Source organism: Monodelphis domestica, chromosome 4, assembly GCF_027887165.1.
Source record: "Monodelphis domestica isolate mMonDom1 chromosome 4, mMonDom1.pri, whole genome shotgun sequence".
In the NCBI taxonomy this organism is placed as follows: domain Eukaryota; kingdom Metazoa; phylum Chordata; class Mammalia; order Didelphimorphia; family Didelphidae; genus Monodelphis; species Monodelphis domestica.
In genome coordinates, this window is record NC_077230.1 from 316,646,840 (window position 1) to 316,666,886 (window position 20,047).

General features: G+C 39.0%; 1 protein-coding gene and 1 non-coding gene across 2 annotated transcripts in view; both read left to right on the forward strand.

The window, feature by feature from the left end:
- The window catches only part of TMEM272 (transmembrane protein 272), a 39,580-nt gene that overhangs the window by 14,194 nt on the left and 5,339 nt on the right, over window positions 1–20,047 (forward strand). The window contains exons 3-4 of the mRNA XM_056794817.1: window positions 2,788–2,847; window positions 6,980–7,062. Of these exons, the coding sequence (XP_056650795.1) occupies window positions 2,788–2,847; window positions 6,980–7,062 (143 nt within the window). The remainder of the gene's footprint in view (window positions 1–2,787; window positions 2,848–6,979; window positions 7,063–20,047) is intronic.
- LOC130454099 (U6 spliceosomal RNA) lies at window positions 1,648–1,755 on the forward strand. The gene has a single exon (XR_008911783.1). It is a non-coding gene; the product is annotated as a U6 spliceosomal RNA (small nuclear RNA).

Consider the following 20,047-nt stretch of genomic DNA (forward strand, 5'->3'; position numbering starts at 1 on the left):
AACTGGGCCCCTCAAGGAATAGAAAAAGCACCTTGGCACCTTCCTGTGACTAAACTTCCTATACCCAACTGGTTCTGTAAAGATAATTTTAGTGTTTTGATTTAAAATCTAAATAATTGATCACCAGGGATGATTCCCAAATAATAAAATACCCAAGTCAGCTGGGAATTATGGAGATTTTAATTAATATAGAGAGAAGGAATTAAGGAAGAAAAAAGAAAGAGAGAGAGAGAGAGAGAGAGAGAGAGAGAGAGAGAGAGAGAGAGAGAGAGAGAGAGAGAGAGAGAGAGAGAGAGAGAGAGAGAGAGAGAGAGAGAGAGTTTTCCGGCTCAGGCTGAGCCAGGCAGTAGTTAAAGGCCTTGGCCAAAGTGACCTCCCTGAGCCTAAGTGAAAGGGAGTCAGTCTTATCACTCACCACGAAACCATCTCCAAGGAAGCTCCAGTCCTCCACTGAACTCAATCCCCTGAACTGAGTTCCGAACCATCCTGAACTGACTTTTAGCCTCCTTTTAAAGAGAATTTTCTCTTATGTCACCTTCCCTAAATTTTTATGTCTACCAATCACAGTAGACACTTTTTTCCAGGACTGCCCATTCTTAGTTCTCACCACTCTTTAGTTCTCACCTTCTCTGGTTAGATTATATCTTTTGAGTACTTCACATTTCTTTGTTAAGCTTACCTTTTGTGAGTTACTTGACCTTTTTGTGATTAATTTAAACTTTACAGGTACTTAACACCTTTTTTTATTAGATCTTAAAATAGACTTAGCTTAAGGTTCTAGCTTCACTATAAGGTATGAGTTAAGTAGCTTCATTGTTCAATCAGGAGTTTACAACATTATCTTCCCCTAAAGTATGTCTAAGTATGGGTGGAGTAGTGTAAAGTTCCCAAGACATTCCTAATTCTGTTAGACTAAGTATCTCCATTGTTACAATAAGGAAATAGCTAAATCAAATCTTCTAAAGTACAGTCTGAGTAGTTTTTAAGATTCACAGTTCCTAAGTCCTGGCTGTGCTTCTCTGTAATATCTCTCAAAACCATCTTCTTTCTGTTGCCACTGACATTCCCTTGTTTTCCTGGACTATACCAGAAGCTTTCTAACTTATCTCTTTGTTTCCAATTTTTCTCCTTTTGAATCCATCTTCTATATTCCCAGCAGAGGACCTCTCACTGGATTGGGTGTATCTTCTCATATTTCTTCATTCAAAGTTTGCTTGATCTTGATTATTTTGTTACATTTATTTTTTGACATGGGTTATTCTTTATATGTACGTTGTTGTAGGTATAGTGTATATTATTTTCTTGGTTCTACTTCAGTATGTATCAGTTCATGAAAATCTTTCTAGGCTTCTCTGTATTTATCATGAATGACATTTCTTACTGCATGGTAATATTCCATTATATTCATATGATACAATTTGTTTGGTCATTTCTCAATTGATGGTTTTCTACTTTGTTCCCAATTCTTTGTTATTGAAAAAAATGCTGCTATAAATATTTTAATTTAAATTTATTTGTTTGTTATATTAAAATGCCCAGATAACTCCTTCTCTCTCTCTCCCCTCTTTCTATTAGAAAAGACATCATTTGATAAAAAGATATGCATATTTACATTAAACTATGTCGTATTTCTATTTATCAGTTCTTGTGCTTACTTCAACAGCACATATACTAAAATTTAAACAAAACAGAGAAGATAAGCATGGGCCCTTGTGCAAGGATGACACACAAATTCATGAAGTTATAAATATTTTTATGTAAATGGGGACTTTGTTCTTAGCAATTTCTACCTTTGAATATAAGTTCAATAATGGAATCTCTGGTTTAGTGAATAGGGGCATTTTAGTTGCTTCAATTATGGAATTCCAAATTGTTTTCCAAAATGGTTGTGCCATTTTGCAGCTCTATCAACAATGTATTAGTGTGACTATAATTCCATTTCACAACTTCTCCAACATTGACTATTGACATTTTTGTCATTTTTACTAATTTTCAGTGTCTAAAAGAAGAACTTGGGGTTGTTTCAATGTGTGTTTCTAATATTATTAATGATCTAGAACATTCTTCCATGTAGTTGTGAATACTCTGTGATTCTTTTTTTTTAATAACTGTTCATATCCTTTGACCACTTATCTATTAGGGAAGAACTATTAGTGTTAATATAAATTTTAATATATATTTTTTAATTGCTTCTATCTCTTATTCAAGGATGTACCCATATCTCCATATCTTTGCAAACTATTGGATGTGCTTCCTTGGGGTTTCTTTGGCAGAAGAAAGGTGTATTTATATTAGGACCTCTAGAATTGGCCACAATTATCCCAAATTGCTGTTTTCACTCTCACATAAGAACTAGGCAATTGACTTGAGTTGATTCATATATTCCTAGGTCACAAAGGGAGAGGAAAGGAAAAAGTATTGATGTAACACTTACCACATGCCAGGTACTACACTAAGCACTTTTACAAATATTATCTCATTTGATCCTCACAACAACCCTATGAGGTAGGTGCCATTATTATTTCCATTTTACAAATGAAACTGAGGCAAAGCAAGATTAGATGACTTGCCAAGGATCATATGATTAGTAATTGTTGAAGCAAGATTTGAACTCAGATCTTCTTGCCATCAAGTCCAGAGCTCTATCTATTGTGCCACTTAGCTGTCATTATTATAAAGGGGAAGAAGTCAACTTTTATGTAATACAATGAATGATCAGCAATTTTCAACAGAATGCAGTGATTGCGTGGCCAGCTCAGTAACCTATCATGCTTTCTCTTCCCACAGCCTGCTTCATTTTTGCTCTCCTGGCTTTTCTGGCACTGCCCTTGTCCATGGCTTTCGTAGGTAAGCATGCTGGCTGAATTTCTGGACCATACCTGGAGGTCACATATTTGTCTAACAAGCCTAGAGCATCTTCTCATCCTCCAAACTTCAAAACTAAGGTGCTGAGGGGTCAGGAAAAAGAGCCTCCAAGGGTTCTTTTCAAGCCCTATATTTCTCTCTGAAAACTTGATCTGTATTGGAAGAAAAAGTTAGTCTGCTGATACCCCAACACATAAGTATTCAGTAAATGTTTTTGAATGAGTGAATAAACTGATCCAGAAGTTACTTACTTAACAAATTGAATTGTCTAGAACCAGAGATCCCAACCATATACCTGGTAGGTAATAGAAGCTTATATAAAGAAGTCAGGGAGTATTTTTAAATATAGTTTGATATCTCATTATTATTACACACCAGCTTTTAAATTCTATTTATAATGCCATAATTCATCTCTTTATTTTGTTTCTTATGTAAATATAAATGGTAAACTCCAGAATTTTTTTCCTATCACATTGACTTTATTAAAAGACAAGAGTTGCAGGACTAAAAAATATTGAGTACCTGATCTAGAATACAGTTAAGAACCAACAAAGAAATAAGCCTCCAAAGCAAAAACAAATGGAAAAGTGGAAAAAATAGATGCCTCAAAATCTTTTGTGCATACACCCTGAACTTTTATTCACAGAAAAATCTGTAGGCTTTCTCTGAGAACTTATGTATGCTATACATGTTTAACAAAAAGCTTGGTCATCTTATTTTTTAACCTTCAGCAGATTAAAAGGAGCATATAAAAGTATACAGTGTCTCCCTTTGTTCTTTAGCAGGGGGTGGTGGGTCTAACAGATATGAAAATTCTTTATAGTATTGAATATTTTTCATTAATTGGTATCTGGTTTTTCTGAGTTTTTTTCTCTTCCTCTTTTTTTTCTTTCCTTTAAAAAAAATCTTTAATAATGAGTGACTGGGAGTGAGAAAGGAGAACTATAGGCGTGAATCTAAGCAATATCAAAACCAAAAAATCAATAAAAAATCTATTTTAAAAAATGTTTGAGAAGGGAAGCTGCCACATGGAGGCATTCTGACAGACAAAAATAGGGATAGATGATGGGAGGTGGAAAGGAGATGGAAGAAAGTTCAGAAGAAGAAACTAACCCAGAACATCACAGCCCCTATAAGTCTGGGGCTATTTAGTTCAGGGGCAAATAGGCCCTGCCTCACCAGTCTCTGAGGTTTTTACTTCCTTATAACACAACACAATAATTGATGGTTATAATCATGATGCTCAATCATTTCTATCAGTCCTGATACTGAGTCATTAGGACACTCGATGGCCAGAACCATCTGATTCATTTTAGAAAGGTTTTCAACCAAAATGAAATAACAACAAAGACAACAGTAATGATGATGATGATGATGATGATGATGATGATGTTGATGGCATTGGTTCCTGAAAACACTCAGCTTTGCAGAAAATTCAGTTATGTGAACCAAATCATTACCCAATATTGCCAGATAAATGGGGCTTACAACTTTATGGGTATTTATTAGAATCCTTTTAAACTCTCTAGAAGGGATCTGAATCTCCACTGAACAGTGACTGCTTTTAGTCATTACAAAAAAACAGGCACCAGAGACATTACTCAGTGGTAATCTCACAGCTGGGTTTGGGGTTTGAAAAAGGAAGTTCATATATAACCTAAAATTGACCTTTAACATACTTGAATTTAACCCTTTGTTTAAAAAGTTATGCTGCATTTTAGTATCTATTTTCCTTAGTAGCTTCTTCTGGGGGAATTCATTACAAATTTACAGAATTTAAAGCAATCAGATACTTTGAAGACCATATATGATTCCCTTCCCCTCACTGGAAGTATCTGTCTTTGGATTTGAGTTGAGAATCCTTGGACACATCCCACCTAGATAGCTTTGTGAATGTCACTAGAACACAGTGTTGTCCTAGGACAGTGATAGTGAACCTTTCAGAAACCTTAGAGACCAAATGCCCAAACTGCAACTCTCACATCCCATGTGAGTCTCCTGCCTTACCCCAAACAGAAGAGGGAGGAAATACTCCCATTGGGCTACTGGACAGAGGGGAGGGTGGAGTGAAAAAAATGTCCTCAGGTGCACATGGAGAGGGGGAGGGGAGTAGCTTCTTCTAGTATGCCCTGGCACATGTGCCATAGGTTCACCAACATAGTCCTAGAATAATAGTTTTCTGTGTCTACTTAACTACTAAGGCAGTTAATAAGAAATGAAATGTCATTGCAATGATAATTACACATGCTGGAGACTCTGATCCTGCAATAATTCTCTTTTTGGAGTCCTGTTGGAATAGCCTCACAGTCATTGGACCTTATAAGAAGTGTTATAGGTAAATACCTGGCCTCAAAACCAGGTGGGCTCTAGACCTGAGTCTAACACTACCTGCTGTGGGACCATGGATGATCATTTAACTTGTCATTGCACTAGAAAATAGATGTCTAAGACTATTACTGGTAGAGAAGGTGCCAACCTGCATTGTTTAAAGGAGTTTCCTTATCCTGGCATGCCCTATAGTAATGATGGGGCCACTGAACCATATATAATGATCCCATGGACCTCACATTAGCAAAAAAAAAAAAAACAAGCCCACAGAGTGATCTATGTTTTATTATATTTCTATTTATTTTGTTAACGATTTCCCAATTACATTTTATTCAGGTTTGAGCTGTACTCAGAATGTTTGGGTTCACATGTAGCCCACAGGCTATGTGTTTGATACCTCTGCCTTAAATCAATGATATCACAGTCACCATCCCTTGTATTAAGGTGAAGGAAAGAAAAAAATAATAGTAAGGCAAGACAAGTTACCTTTAGGAAAGGGATGGGAGCCATGAGTGCACTTTGGTTTGTTGTCAGAATAAATCAGATTCACAGGATCAAGGATATAGAACTGGAAGGAGATTTAGAGGTCCTTTATAGATGAGGAAATGGAGGACCAAGGAAGATAAATGATTTACCCAGGGTCTCGCAGATTAGAAACATCAGAAACATGACCTGAACGAGGGTCCTCTAATTCCAGAGTCAAGTGTCTTTTCATTCAGAAATTCAGTCTCTTTTCATTGTACCATGAAACTTCTGGATCACTAGTGTCATAACCTAGATGGACATAGATGGAATGTTGTCAACTCAGTCTTGAGAGAGTTGCCTGTAGTACTGAAAAGGAAAGTAATTTGCAGGAGTCCCTATGGCTCTTGTGCCAGAGGGGGCCTCTCCCCTCCCCTTATCCATGTGTGCCTCTTATCACCTGCTCCTCTGCCCAGCAGCCCAATAGGAGATCTTCCTTCTTCCCCTGTCTAGGGTAAGGGGACAGCTCACATGTGGCATGAGGGTTACAATTTGGGCACTCCATCTCTAAAAGGTTTGCCATCACTGCCCTAGGCAGTTATGTCCCCAACCCATGATTTCCTAGTCTCAGCTCTCCCTACGTTGTACTGTTAACTCCATGTTTCAGTTTACTTGGGCTTTTTAAAGAAATCCTACAGTGAATCTTTCATAAAGCGAACAATTCTAATGATGATCTTCATAAGGTAGATTTGCTTAAAGCAGTTGTTCTTCCTTTGTAACTGCAGGATTGATTGAGCTTTTCTCTACAAGTGAATTTTCCCCTCAATCTCTAAAAAAGCTCACCCTCTAGCTATAGCCCTTTCTTGATACTTGCAGCTTGTGGTAGAAGGGCTAATCAAAGAACCAATTATGCATTCAATCAAGCAACAAGGACTTATTAAACTCCTTCTAAGATATGTGCCAGTCATTGTGCCAGGAGCAAGAAATTCAAAGACCAAAATGAAACTGCCTGACTTCAAGGAGCTTCCACTAGACAGGGAAAGATAACATGCACATACAAATATTTACAAAATGTACAAAAGAGATAAGGCAGTTTTTGTGTGGAGAAAGCATAGAAGCAGCATATTTCTCTCCTCCAACCCTTTCCTATCTCATTTGTTTTAAACATTCAAGGTATAAAGTAGATGGTGTGTATGGTGAAGAATGTAACCCTTGCCTGGCACCTAACTGGTATATACCTCTCCAATTCATTCTTACAAGACTTCCTCCTTTAGGGTGTAACTTTCCATCCTTGCACATTTTCTGCATCTTTTCCCATGTCTAGGAATGAAGTTTTTGGAAGACTGCCCTACTGAGCCACTCATTCCCTTATACTTGCTAGTGGGTGGGATCATCGGCAGCCTGAAGGTAATGTATATTTTTGTATGTTAACTTTTCATTGAAAAGACCTGAGCTGAGGTGGTAGCTGTTGTTCAGTCATTTCAGTTGTATCTGATTCTTCATTACCCCATTTGAGGTTTTCCTGACAGCAATAATGGAGTGCCTTGCCATTTTCTTTTCTAGTTCATTTGACAGATAAGGAAACCAAGGCAAACTGGGTTAAGTGATTTGTCCAGGGTCACACTGCTAGTAAGTGTCTGAGGCTGGATTTGAACTCATGAAGATGTCTTCCTGATTCCAAGTCCAGGTCTCTATTTACTATAATATCTAGCTGCCCCTAAGCTGAGAAGACCCTCTAAAATCTCATTTAAGTGTCTGCTGCTCACAGAGGAGTGTGAACAGCTTTTTACTGCAAAGCTTCAGTTAGCAGAGAAATGCTATTAAAACAGTAGTTGTGACCATGAGACATTGAACCCTCCCTACTGTGCTCTGAATACCAGGGTAGAGTGGAGATATTGATTTTCTAGGCAGAAGCTGGGAATCTGCTATCAAGACTTGGTAAAACCGATTCTTTGCTTGCTTTTTACTCTGCACAGCAGATGTTATCACCTGTTTGGTCTGATAGCTGCTGGAAGCCCTGAAAGCTGATTAGATCTTGAAAGGATGGACAGCAGCCAATAGAGGCACATGCCATTCACATACATCTAGAGCTGGTTCTTTTTGCCTCTTTCTAAAGGGAAAAGAGTCTTCAACTTGGTGAATGAGGTTTTACAATTTACTCTGGCTGGGTCTTCTCTGGCTTATGGACCAGCACACACTTCCCAAGATCTAGTTATCAGCTAAAGCCTAAATTCGGCCCACCTGCTCATTTTATGCACGTGAGGAAGACAGTCAAGTATGGAGGATCCAAACTTTGAATACCAGCTGGTACTCTTGAGCCCAGTTACCATCTTTCTTCCATCCCAGGGTTTGGCTCTCTGGTTCCCTCTGCTGATCATTGCTGTTACCACCCCTCTCAGCTTCCAATATTCCAGGACCCTGCTTCCTCCAGAATCAGCACAGAAACCTCCCAGTTTTGTTTTTATATTTTTATTTGTTTTGTTTTGTTTTTTAAAGGATGAGATTTTACTCTCAATTATTTTTTTAAATTTTATTTATTGGTTAATTAAGAAAAATTTTTCCATGGTTACAAGATTCATGTTCTTTCCCTCCCTTCCTCTCACCCCCTCCCATAGCCAATAAGCAATTCCACTGGATCAAGACCTATTTCCATATTATTGATATTTTCACTAGGGTGATCATTTAGAGTCTATATCCCCAATCATATCCCCTTGACCCATATGATTGAGCAGTTGTTTTTCTTCTGCTTTTCTGCTTTCACAGTTCTTTCTCTGGATGTGGATAGTGTTCTTTCTCGTCTCTCTGCATTGTCCTGGATCATTGTATTGCTTCTAGTAGAGAAGTCCATTGCATTCAATTGTGTCACAGTGTATCAGTCTCTGTGTACAATGTTCTCCTGTTTCTGCTCCTTTCACTCTGCATCAGTTCCTGGAGGTCGTTCCAGTTCACATGGAATCCCTCCAGTTCATTATTCCTTTGAGCACAATAGTATTGTATCACCAACAGATACCACAATTTGTTCAGCCATTCCCCAATTGAAAGGCATCCCCTCATTTTCCAATTCTTTGCCACCACAAAGAGCACTATTCTCAATTATTACAGAGGAATGGTAAGAAATTTAAGTTGACAATAACAAAAATTTATAAAATTGCAAGAAATTGTAGACACTAGATCAGATGTTCTAGGTATAAATATACTGGAAAGGAGGCCTTGATCATTTGTAATGAAATAGAAAAATAAACATTTAGACCTTGAGAGAATCTTAGAGATTATCTAGTTGAATGGTTCTTATCCTTTTCTGTGTCACAGATCCCTTCTTGGAATAATTTGCTGAAATGTATAAAGTAAAATACATAGGACCATAAGGGAATCCAATTACATGGGAAAACAGTTATAAGAATTTTTTAAATTAGGAAACAATAAAATGTAAATGTGATCAGAATAGTAATAAAAAGTAAAAGTTAATTATATTGCAATATAGTTATCATAATATTTTACAAAGTTAGGAAACCAATTATGTTGAAATCTAGTTAGAATATTTTTTAAAACTTAGAAACTAGATGATATTGAAATATAGTTTTATGAATATTTAAGAAACTAAGAAATTGGGAGCATCTGGGTGGCTCAGTGTACTGAAAACCAGGCCTAGAGACAAGAGTTCCTAAATTTAAATCTGACCTCAGCCACTTTCTAGCTGTGTGACCCTGGGCAAGTCATTTAACCCCCATTGCCTAGCTCTTACCACTTTTCTGCCTTGGAACCAATACACAGTATTGATTCCAAGATGGAAGGTAAGGGTTTAATAAAAAGAAGAAACTAAGAAATCAGTTATATTGAAATGCAATTATCAGAAAGTTCATGCACCCTAGAACCCACAATCTAGTGTCCAACATCCTTCATTTTATAGTCAAGGACAAAGTGACTCACTAAAGACTATGGAGGTCTCTGTCCGAGTTCCTTTTTTATTTTGTCTGTAATCAGTACTGCCCAAATGGATGGAAGGTTTTTTAAAATTCACCTCCCCTCATGGCAAAAAAGAATTCTCAACTTCTGCTTATCTCACCTCACTCTATTTACCTGTAAGTGTCCCAGATGGTATTTGCCAAAGTGGGGCAACAAGTAATGGTTTGATAGAAAGAAGCCTGGGCATAATTGCATCTCAAATTAAAAAAAAATTCCTCTAGATTCGTGGTTTTCCAAGTATGGCTTGGGGACCTCTAGGAGTTCCTGGCTCTTTAAATGAATTTAGCAACGTCAAAACTGTTTTTCATAATAATGTTGTTTTAATTTCTAAAAGAATAAACATTGAGAGATGTAGCTCACATAAGCTATCTAGTATAAGATAAAATTTATAAGATAAAATTTATTATCAAAATATTTATTATTCAGTTCCATCTTGGATTCTGTTGGAGCCCAGGAGCCCCTACGGCCCTCATTAGAATGCAGCCTTCCCTATAATGGAGTCCTATGGCCAGAAATATTAAATATAATTCCATAAAGAGACTAACAGGCTCAGAGGAACTTGTTAACTATGGAAGACTCACTTGCTGAGCCATTTGACTGCTGAGTTGGAATTTTCCTTCAGAGGCATTAGAATCTGGGCGGTCTATTCTTTTTAATAACAGCAAAGTTTTCCTTTAGGAAAGAAACCGGAGAAACTGGAGTCATTTCCCTTAATGAACAGCCTAGGACCCTAATAAACAACAGTGATGTTTTCTTGCCTAGCTAAAACCATGCAATAGCAAATTAAATTTTGATACTCATCACCACAAGGTAATTCACAAGAAGTCAATAATCATTAGCTCCAGTAGGGAGTATGTTTTTAAGATGAACCAAATATAGAATTCTATTAGCCATAATAACACAATATTAAGCACCATCAAAGGAATGCATTTGTATTCCCATCATCTCTGTGAAGTGGGGCATTAATCCCATCATGCCATTTTATTGATAGAAAAATGGAGGCAAGATGAGTTTACTTAGTCCAGAGTCACTAAATAAAATATGACTTGGACTTTGTTATCATCAGCATATCAACAAATAAATCATCAATAGGCATGCCCTAAAATTGTGCCAGGCACTGCATTAGGCAATGGCCATATAAGATATGACATCAGAGATACTTCTACCTCGTGACTTGGCCTTTTGAGTGGACTGTGATGCTGGGATAACACAACAATATCCACATTACAAAGGCAGAAATTTCTTTTTCCAGTGATTGCAAAGAGTGGAAGAAGGTAGTGTACCATTTAACATTTTAGGGGTATGATAGAGAAAGAACTCAAACCAAGGTCTCTATTGACTTCTGCTCTGACATATTAGAGTTTGGAGGGGTGGAGGTTAAGAGGGAAAGTCACTAATGAGTTGGCCCTCAAAGTCAGCAAAGTCTTGAGTTCAAATCCTGCCCTTAACACATACTGGTTCTATGAGCTTGAGCAAATTGTTTAATAAATCAACTGTTTCAATTTCAGAGAAAATACTATTCTCCGGCACTGGGGAACACCTTTAGCCCTTGAAAGGGAATTTTTTGGGAATCAGGGAAGTAGGGTGGGAAATCTTGAGTTCTCCATCCCTCCTTGACAAGAAGAAAACCTTACAATCTTCAAAAGGTCAGGATATTTGGACTTCTGTGGGTGGTAATAACAATATCCCAAGAACAGCACTGAGTAAAGATAAATTAGACATACTCAGAAATGACAGCTTCAGGACTCTACCCCTAACTCAGGGACTAGTGGAGAATTACACAAAACTCAGAGGAACTTCATGAGGATTCTAGGAAGGGGAAGGGTAGGAAAGAGAAGGCAACATGCATTTATTAAATGACTACTATATGTCAGGTAATGTGCTGCGCTTTATAAATATTATCTTGTTCAATCCTCACAACAACCCTGGGAGGCAGATGCTATTTTTCTCCTCATTTTATAGTTGTAAAGGTACTCTACATGCCTTATCTCATTTGATCCTCACAACAATCTTGTGAAATAGGTACTATTCTTCCCATTTTACAGATAAAGAAACTGAGAATGAGGAGGTCAATGAAATTGAGGTAGACAAAGGTAAAATGACTTAATAGGGCCATACAACCAGCAAACATCTGACAGTGGTTTTGAACTTAGATCTTCCTGACTCCAAGTCTAATGCTTTTATACACTAACTCTGTCCTTCATCCAGGAGCCAGCCATGAGTTATCCCTTGCCACTAGTGCTCTGCACATTTGAGCCTTGGATTCTGTATCTCCTTATGGGAGACCACATCCCAGAATTGATGGGGAGTGCTTTGTACCCATGACTTTAAGGATGATCTCACCCTCCCAGGGATGGTTTACTGCAAAGGGATGAGTATGCCCCCAGTTTAGAGGCATGTGTTTGTCCTTTATTCCTTGTCATACTATCTCAGTAAATGTCCTTTTATAAAATGATGATGATATCATAGAACCAAACTGCCTACCATGGAGGTTTCTGCCACCCCTGCCACACGGGACAAGGGGTGGATTAGGTTCCTTTGAGTGGCTGCCCATGTCTCTAACTATCAACCAAGGGAATGGCTCTTTTTCCAGCACTCTTTGTAGGCTGGTTCAGTTCCCATAAAGCACAGCCCCAGTTTGGAGTCCAAAATCCTGCTGGGACTCGAGTCCCTGGTATACTGGTTTCTCTGGGCTGACTGTGCCATTTGACCTATAATCCCGACTCTAACGTCCAGTGAGGATAACATGAAGAACCCCAAACTAAGGACCTCAAACCATATAGAACAGAAACATAAACAACCCCAGACCCATTCCTCAGAAAGGGAGTAAAAATGGGGAGCAGAGGAAGGAATGCCTTTACCTCTTAGCTATTCAGTTCTTGGGAAGACTTGGGCACTCAATCAAAGGAAGCCACCCCCACCCATTTGGGAAGAGATGGACACAGAGGTCTCCATGTTAGGCGATCCAGACATGCTCCCCGGACTGCTCCAGGAGGACACTTCTTGGTTAGGCAACACAAGTACTTACATATGGGGTTCATTAAGGTATGACAAATACTCTACATGCCTTATCTTGTCTGATCCTCACAACCACCTTGTGAAACAGATACTATTATTCCCATTTTATAGATAAAGAAACCGAGAGTGAGAGGTTAATGGAATCGCCCAGAATCAATCATACAACCAATAAATGTTTGAGTCAGAATGTGAACTCAAGTTCTCTTGACTCCCAAGTTGAACATTATTCATGATGTCACCCAGCTCCCGATTAATGTATTAATATCAACTGGTTAATTGATATTAGGAGATATAAACTGGTTGGTTGATATTGGGAGATATTATCTGGTTAATTGATATCAGGGCAAAGCAGATAAAACTTAGGGAAGATCATGTTAGAAATCAATCCCAATTCCTCGGGGCTCCGGTGAGAATAATGAGGGGAGAGGGGGATATGTAACCCTCGGGGATGCAATCTGACAGTGGGAGTAGAAGAGCAAGCCCAGCTCCTATGCCAGAGGTACATATATAAGTGTATTTCCCTTGAAAGCCCTATTTTATGTACCTCCAGTGGATTTTGAGTTTATTGGAGAAAGACGGTTTTCTGTTTGTTTTTGGTTTGGTATTTGTATCCCCCATGTCCAGAACAGTGCTTGGCTCATGGAAGTACTTAATGATGTTTATTAATTGATCAGTGGATATTGAATTTCATCCAAGCTCTTAGCTTCCCTAGTTTCTTTCCTGCCTCAGCTCAAATTCCACAGCGCCTCCAGCTGCCCATGCCTTCCTCTCAGAGATTACCTTCCATATGGCTTGTATGTACCTAGTTATTTGTATATCTTCTCTCCCTTAAGATGAACATTTCTTGAGGGCAGGATTCCACCCCTCCCCCCCCCCATCTTTCTTTGTATCCTCAGGATTTAGTACAGCATCAACCCCCATAGTCAGAGCTGAGTAAGTGCTTGTTGAGGGGCAGCAAGGTGGCTCAGCAGATAGAGAGCCAGGTCTGGATATGGGAGGTCCTGGGTCCAAATCTGACCTCAGGCAGACCTGGGCAAATCACTAGCTTCCTAAGATAGAACCTAAGGGTTTAAAAAATATAATGCTTGTTAACTAACTATCTGACTCTCTAGAGTGAGCAAATTTAGAGAAACAAGTTCAACTGGAGCCAAGAGTATAACCTCAGCATCAAAGCCCAGAGCAGCCATAGAACTGCTTTCTTTAGAAGTCTAAAATGCAGTGAATGCTTCTTCCTAACTTAGATATTTCTTACGAGGATACTGGTGAATCATTTTTTTCTAGACTAAAGCAGTGGAGAAAATACAGCTCAATATATAGCCTGTGCTTTAGGGAGAAACATCTGGTTGGCATAGGATGGAATCCTAGATTAGTTAAGGGTTTTCTCTATCCTAAGAGAACATCTGGACATGGGGTTCCTACCCTGTGGAGGTCTGCAAATTTGTCTTTTTTATAAAATTGATAACTATAACAATATAATCGGTTTCCTTTGTAATCCTAGGTATCTTGAAACGTTATTCAGAGAAGGGGTCCATGAGCTTTTCCAGATTGGAGAAGGATATTATTTTTTAAAGGTTAAGAACCTTCCATTTAATTGAAAGGGTGGTTTTAACCTGAACTACTTAGATATTTGCTCATTTTAAGCTCTCGATATTTTAGCTGTAGAGATTAGGCTGATGTGTTAGATAACTTTTAGATTGATTTTGTGGATTTAAGACTACTATGGATCTTGTTGCTGTTATTCAGTCATTTCAGGCAAGTTCGAATTATCACGATTCCATTTTGGGTTTTGTTGGCAAAGATTCTGCAGTTTATTTTACAGTTAAGGAAATTGAGACAAAAAGGGTTAAATGATGTACCGCCTCGCTGCCCAATAGAGACCTTAGAGGTCATTTATTCCAACCCCATCATTTTACAGGTATAAAAAACTGAGATACAGAGAGATTCAGTCACCTGCTAATACAAAATAATAATCAAGTAATCCATATAGCGCTATGTCTCAGGCACTGTGGAGGTGCTTTATAATAATTATCTCATTTGATCCTCACATTAGTATTATTATTATCCCCATTTTATGGATGAAGAAACTGAGACAGAAATTAAGTGCCTTGTTCAGGGTCACCCAGTTCCATAACTTTCCAAGACAGTGTTCCAAAACTGCCAAATAATGGATGCCAGATGCCAAATTGGTAAAAACTTCAGAAGAATCAGGGATTGTGTTGGAAGATTCAAAAAGCCTATCCTTGTTGGGATTGAGGGTTGTCCGGGTTATCAAGCCCAGAGCCTTTCCCATTCTGAATGCCAAAGGATAATTATTGGACATTTCCTGGCATGTGAAGGGAAAAAGAAATCCCATTATGGTCCTGTGCTGGACCATCTCTTCTAGCTAGGATAATTAGATGGATGTCTCTAGACTGAGAGACAAAGGTAGAACTGTACCCAAGATAGATCCGAGTTTGATTTTCACTTACTGTGTAATCCTGGGCAGATTGCTTCACCTCTCTGCTCCTCCTTGCCTAATCACAAAACAAGAATAATCTCCTATCTCCTGTGGCTGTCATGAGGATCTAACAAGATAATGCATTTAAAGCATTTTGCAAACCATAAATCGCTATGTAAATGTAAGCTTTTATGGTTGTTGTTGTTCAATTGTTTTTCAGGCATGCCCAGCTCTTCCTGACCCCAATTGGGGTTTTCTCCAGCAAAAATATAGGAATGGTTTGCCATTTCTTTCTCTGGTTTATTTTGCAAGGCAACTGAGGCAGGCAGGGTTGAATGACTTGAGCAGGGTCACATAACTGATATATGTCTGAAGCCTTATTTGAACCCAAGACCTCCTAACTCCAGAGAAAACACTCTCTCCACTGCACCAGCTATTACTTAAAGCTTCAGGGACAGACTTTCTTGGCAGCTAACGTGCTAGAGTAGTTCTAGAAGAGTTTGTTAAAAAATCAGCTAGGTCCCAAGCTAAAGGGCTAGGCATGGAGGGGAATGCCAAGAAATATAAGACAGTGTCCCCATACCCAGTTAGCTTGAGTCTTGCTAGAGAAGTTCAAGAGATGGTCAACTACTTGACATTGATTAAAAAGCTGACTGATTTATTGATTCATCCATTCTGTTGAAATATCTATCATATATCAATAGATATGAAAATATCTGTTGGAAGCCTACTCTGGCTATGCATAGATAGTAAGACATGTTCTTTGTATTCAAGGTACTGATACTCTTAGAAACTGCCCCATAGACAAAGAATGGTACAACTGTGAGATATTTTGTAAAAGTGGCAGAGCATTAAGCCTAGAGTCAGAAAGACCTGAGTTCAAATCTAGACTCAGACACTGCCTAGATGTGTGACCCTGAAAAAGTCACTTTGCCTCTGTGTTTTCCTTGGTTCCTTCATCTATAAAATGGGTATAATAAAAGCACCTACCTCCCAGGCTTATTGGAAGGATCAGATGAGATAATATCTCTAAGGTATTTTTTAAAGTGCTCTGCAAATGCTAGCTATTAGAAGTAGTATTATAGTTAACATCATCATCATTATTATTATTATCATCTTGTCTAACCCCTTAATTTTATAAATGGGTAATAATCTTATTTGTAGCCAGCCTGCGTCAGGAATCTGTCTCCTAATTCCTCTTTTAGTAAGATAGACTTCAGATAGATTGATAAATTAATCAGCTATATGTCCTCAAAAGGAATGCATTATATGGACATGAACATAATATTGTTCAAATGATTTTTTATAGGAAGAAAATTACTTGATAAGAAGTCAAAAGTTAGGTGGCAAAAATCAAGGGATGCACAAAGGGGCAGATTATTGGATGTTGGGGATTAAAAAAAAACATGTCAAAGGGATCACGGCTGTTCTTTTACAGGGCACTGACTGTCTCTCTGGCAGGTATGAGTTGGATATTCTTAATGAAAAAAATGGCAGGTTCTTGTAAATTACTTCTGCCTGCCCTTGAGGGACTGAACAAAGCCAGGGAAAATGCTTCCATGTTGAAAGAAGAGAGAGAAGTATTGAGAGCCTGTAGCATATGGTAACCAGCTCAGCTTATCTGTCAGCTCTGAGAGGAAATCCAAGAGCATTTAGGATGGTAGGCAGCTCCTACTGTGTCAAGCCATGTTTGCCCTGGCCCCTGTGTCTGCGGGGCTCAGCCAGTATCCAGGACTTGGTCCAGCCACTGGAGGGCAACAGGATTCTGCCTTGGAGGAGACAGATGATGTCACAAATAACACATGAGCCCATTATTCCCTTTCTGTTCTCATCTTTATGATACATTTTTAGGAAACTCTCCCAAGAGCAGGACCTACCAAATGTGGGAGATGTACAAATATGGAAACCAAGTCACAGAACCTGGTTGTAAGGGAAATCTTGCTAGCCAGGAGATTCTCCAGGTTAAGGATTCTCTTAGAAGTCTGGATTTAGTCTCTTTTTCTACTCCATCCCATATCCACCCAGAATTTTCCTGCTCTGAGCCAAACAGCTAGCTGCCTTCTTGAATTATAGAGGAAAGAACCCGCCCCCCTCCTCTCTTTCCTTCCCTCTTTTCTCCTCCCTCTCTTCATGTCCTCTCCCTTCCTGGATTTTCCTGAGGTTGGCAGCTTGTAAAACTTTAGCTCCCCAAATTTTTTTCTAATACTTTAAAAACAGCTCAGGACAAGTCACTCTACCCCAATTGCCTAGCCCCTTGTTGCTCTTAGAACTGTCTTAGAATTGATAATAAGAAAGAGGGTAAGGATGGGTTGTTTGTTTGTTTTAATTAACCCAGGAAAGTGTCAGTTGTAAGGCACAGGAATTACTCCTAGGAGAGTGGAGAGGTAAATCACCATTGTCAGCTAGTGGCAGAGTAGATAGAGGACTGGACCTGTAGTCAGGAAGACCTGAGTTCAAATGTTACTTCATACACTTACTACCTTGAACATGGACAGTCACTTTACTTAGTCCCCTCCACTCTAATTTAGGGATAATAACAATGTGTACCTCCCATGGTTGTTGTGAAGGGCAAACAAGATATTTGTTCAAAGCACTTAGCACATGTTCAATCACATCCAACTCTTTGTGATCACTCGGACCATAGCTATCCATGGGGTTTTCTTGACAGGATGTCGGAGTAGTTTGCCACTTCCTTCTCCAGTGGATCCCTTTAACACATAGTAGGTGCCGTGTATAGATTTCTTCCCTCCCCTCTTGTCCTAAGTAGAGAGCTACGTTTCTTTTCTCAAAACATCTGAGATTGCACATAGTTGATCTCTGGTATCCCGATTATATACAGCTATTTTTATAGTCCAAAACTTGGTTGCAGAAGATGCTAAATTGGAACCAAAGGAGAGATGAGTTCAAATCAAGTTACTTCTCTTGGCCTCAGTTTCCTATTCTAAAAAAGAAAAGAGTAGGAGTAGATGATCTCTGTGGTCCCTTCCATCCCTACGTCTTTATGATCCTATTCTGTCTAGCTTCTTAGAAAGAGGATTTGTACTGAGAATATGGAAATGCTAGCTTCCAAAGCTCTCTGGTTGAGCAAGGGCCAGCTAATAGAGTACGGTTCGTACTCTGACTCATTCACAATGGAAATGCTGCACATTTCTTAGTGAAATGCTGCACATTCCTTGGCCATCATTCTATATTAAATTACCCTCTTTGTGCCTCATCCCATCTCCTCCCCCTACCCTGAGGGACATGCCTCATTTAAAAACTACATAACAGCTAGCCATCAAACTCTGTGGTTCCATCTGGCATGACTGAACAGTACCAGCTCATCTGGGAAGAGACAAACCCTGAATTCTGACATTCCTCTCTCTTCGGCTTAAGGTTTGCTGGGTTCCAGCCGCTTGGATTCCAACCATTACCACATCTTTTCTATGTCATTTCAGGAGAGATATTCCTCATTCAAATTTAGGTCTTTAAATGCTGTAATGACCTGTTCTCCATATTTAAAAACACACACACAGGCCACTTCTGAAATGCCGCTGGTCCGACAAATCAGGGTGGAGTGAGAGACTTTTTTTAGTTATACTTTGTTCTTTCCAGTCATCAAGCAATCATTTTTTTTCTCCCCACCAATCTCCCTCACACCCAGGAAAAAATTAAAAGAAAGATCTTTTAATAAAAATCCATGTCTCATTCTGCATATTTAGTTCATTATCTCTGTCAGAATGAGGATTAACATTCTTCTTCATCGAAGGTCCTCAGGCATTTTGGTTGATAATCATGCTGATAGGCTTTCTTAAGTCTTTCCATTTTTTATTTGAATTTTTTAGAAGACTAGGTTTCCCTACCTCCCCCAGGCTGTCTTGATAGGTAAGATCTCCCTGTCAACTGGCATGATAGCTTGGATCTGTTGCATTTTTTACCTCCTTGGGTAACTCTACAGTCCTGAAGGAGGGTTCCCCATATTGGTCCTATATTTAGAGCAGATACTTAATTGGCATTAGCCCTACTGAAGCTCAGAACTCCCAACTCAAGTAACCCACCAGCCTCAGCCTCAGCCTCGCCCAGCAGCAGGGATTACATAGGTGTATCCACACACCCAGCAAAATAGTTCTCCATGACTTTATGGTATTCATTGTTCTTCTGGTTCTTTTCTCTTCTACGTTTAATTTTAACTACTTCTTCAGGAGAAAGTAGCACACTGAATTCTGACAGGCCCCTGGGGGCTCATAATAAACATACTTTAAGAGCTGAGTATTAGGTGGAACAAAGCTAGGCATGTGCTTTCCAACTGCCCAATTCCCAATTTGGTACAAATCATTTGCAGAGAAAATTACCAGGACAACTTGAGGCAGGAGGAAAGTCAGATGCCAATGATGGTTTCCATCAGAGCTGGCTTTATGAGCAGGCTTCCTCTGTGATTTGAGATACCCACAAATGACTGCATGCCTGCATTTTGTTGAGTCTGAAATTCCAGTTATTAGTCCATAAGGAAGGGCCCCCCTGTTGCAATGGGGAAATAGAGATAACTATTAGCACCTTGACTTGAATTAGCTTTATCAGATTAGCTAACAGAGAGCAGAACCCCAAGGGAACAGGACAGAGAATGGGTCATTTTTGATTGGGGGGGGGGGGTGGAATGGCAGACAGTAGATGGCTCTCACAAACTTATTTCATCTAGAATTGGCTCTGGTTTAAGTCCTTTCCCCTCTGCTATCGTCTTCTCTTCTAGACTAATCTCTCCCTTTCTATCCTCTCCACTCTGCAATCTTATTCTCCTGCTAGGGATAAGCAGAGCCTCTATTAATATAGTCCCCAAACTCTCTTAATTCTAGCACCTTCCCTCTTTTATTTCTTGTTTATCTTATATATAGCTTATTTGCTCATTTTTGTTTCCTTGTTGTCTCCTCCCATGAGGCTGTGAATTCTTTGAGTACTGGGACTGTCTTTTTCCTCTTTTTGTATCTCTAGTGCTTGGCA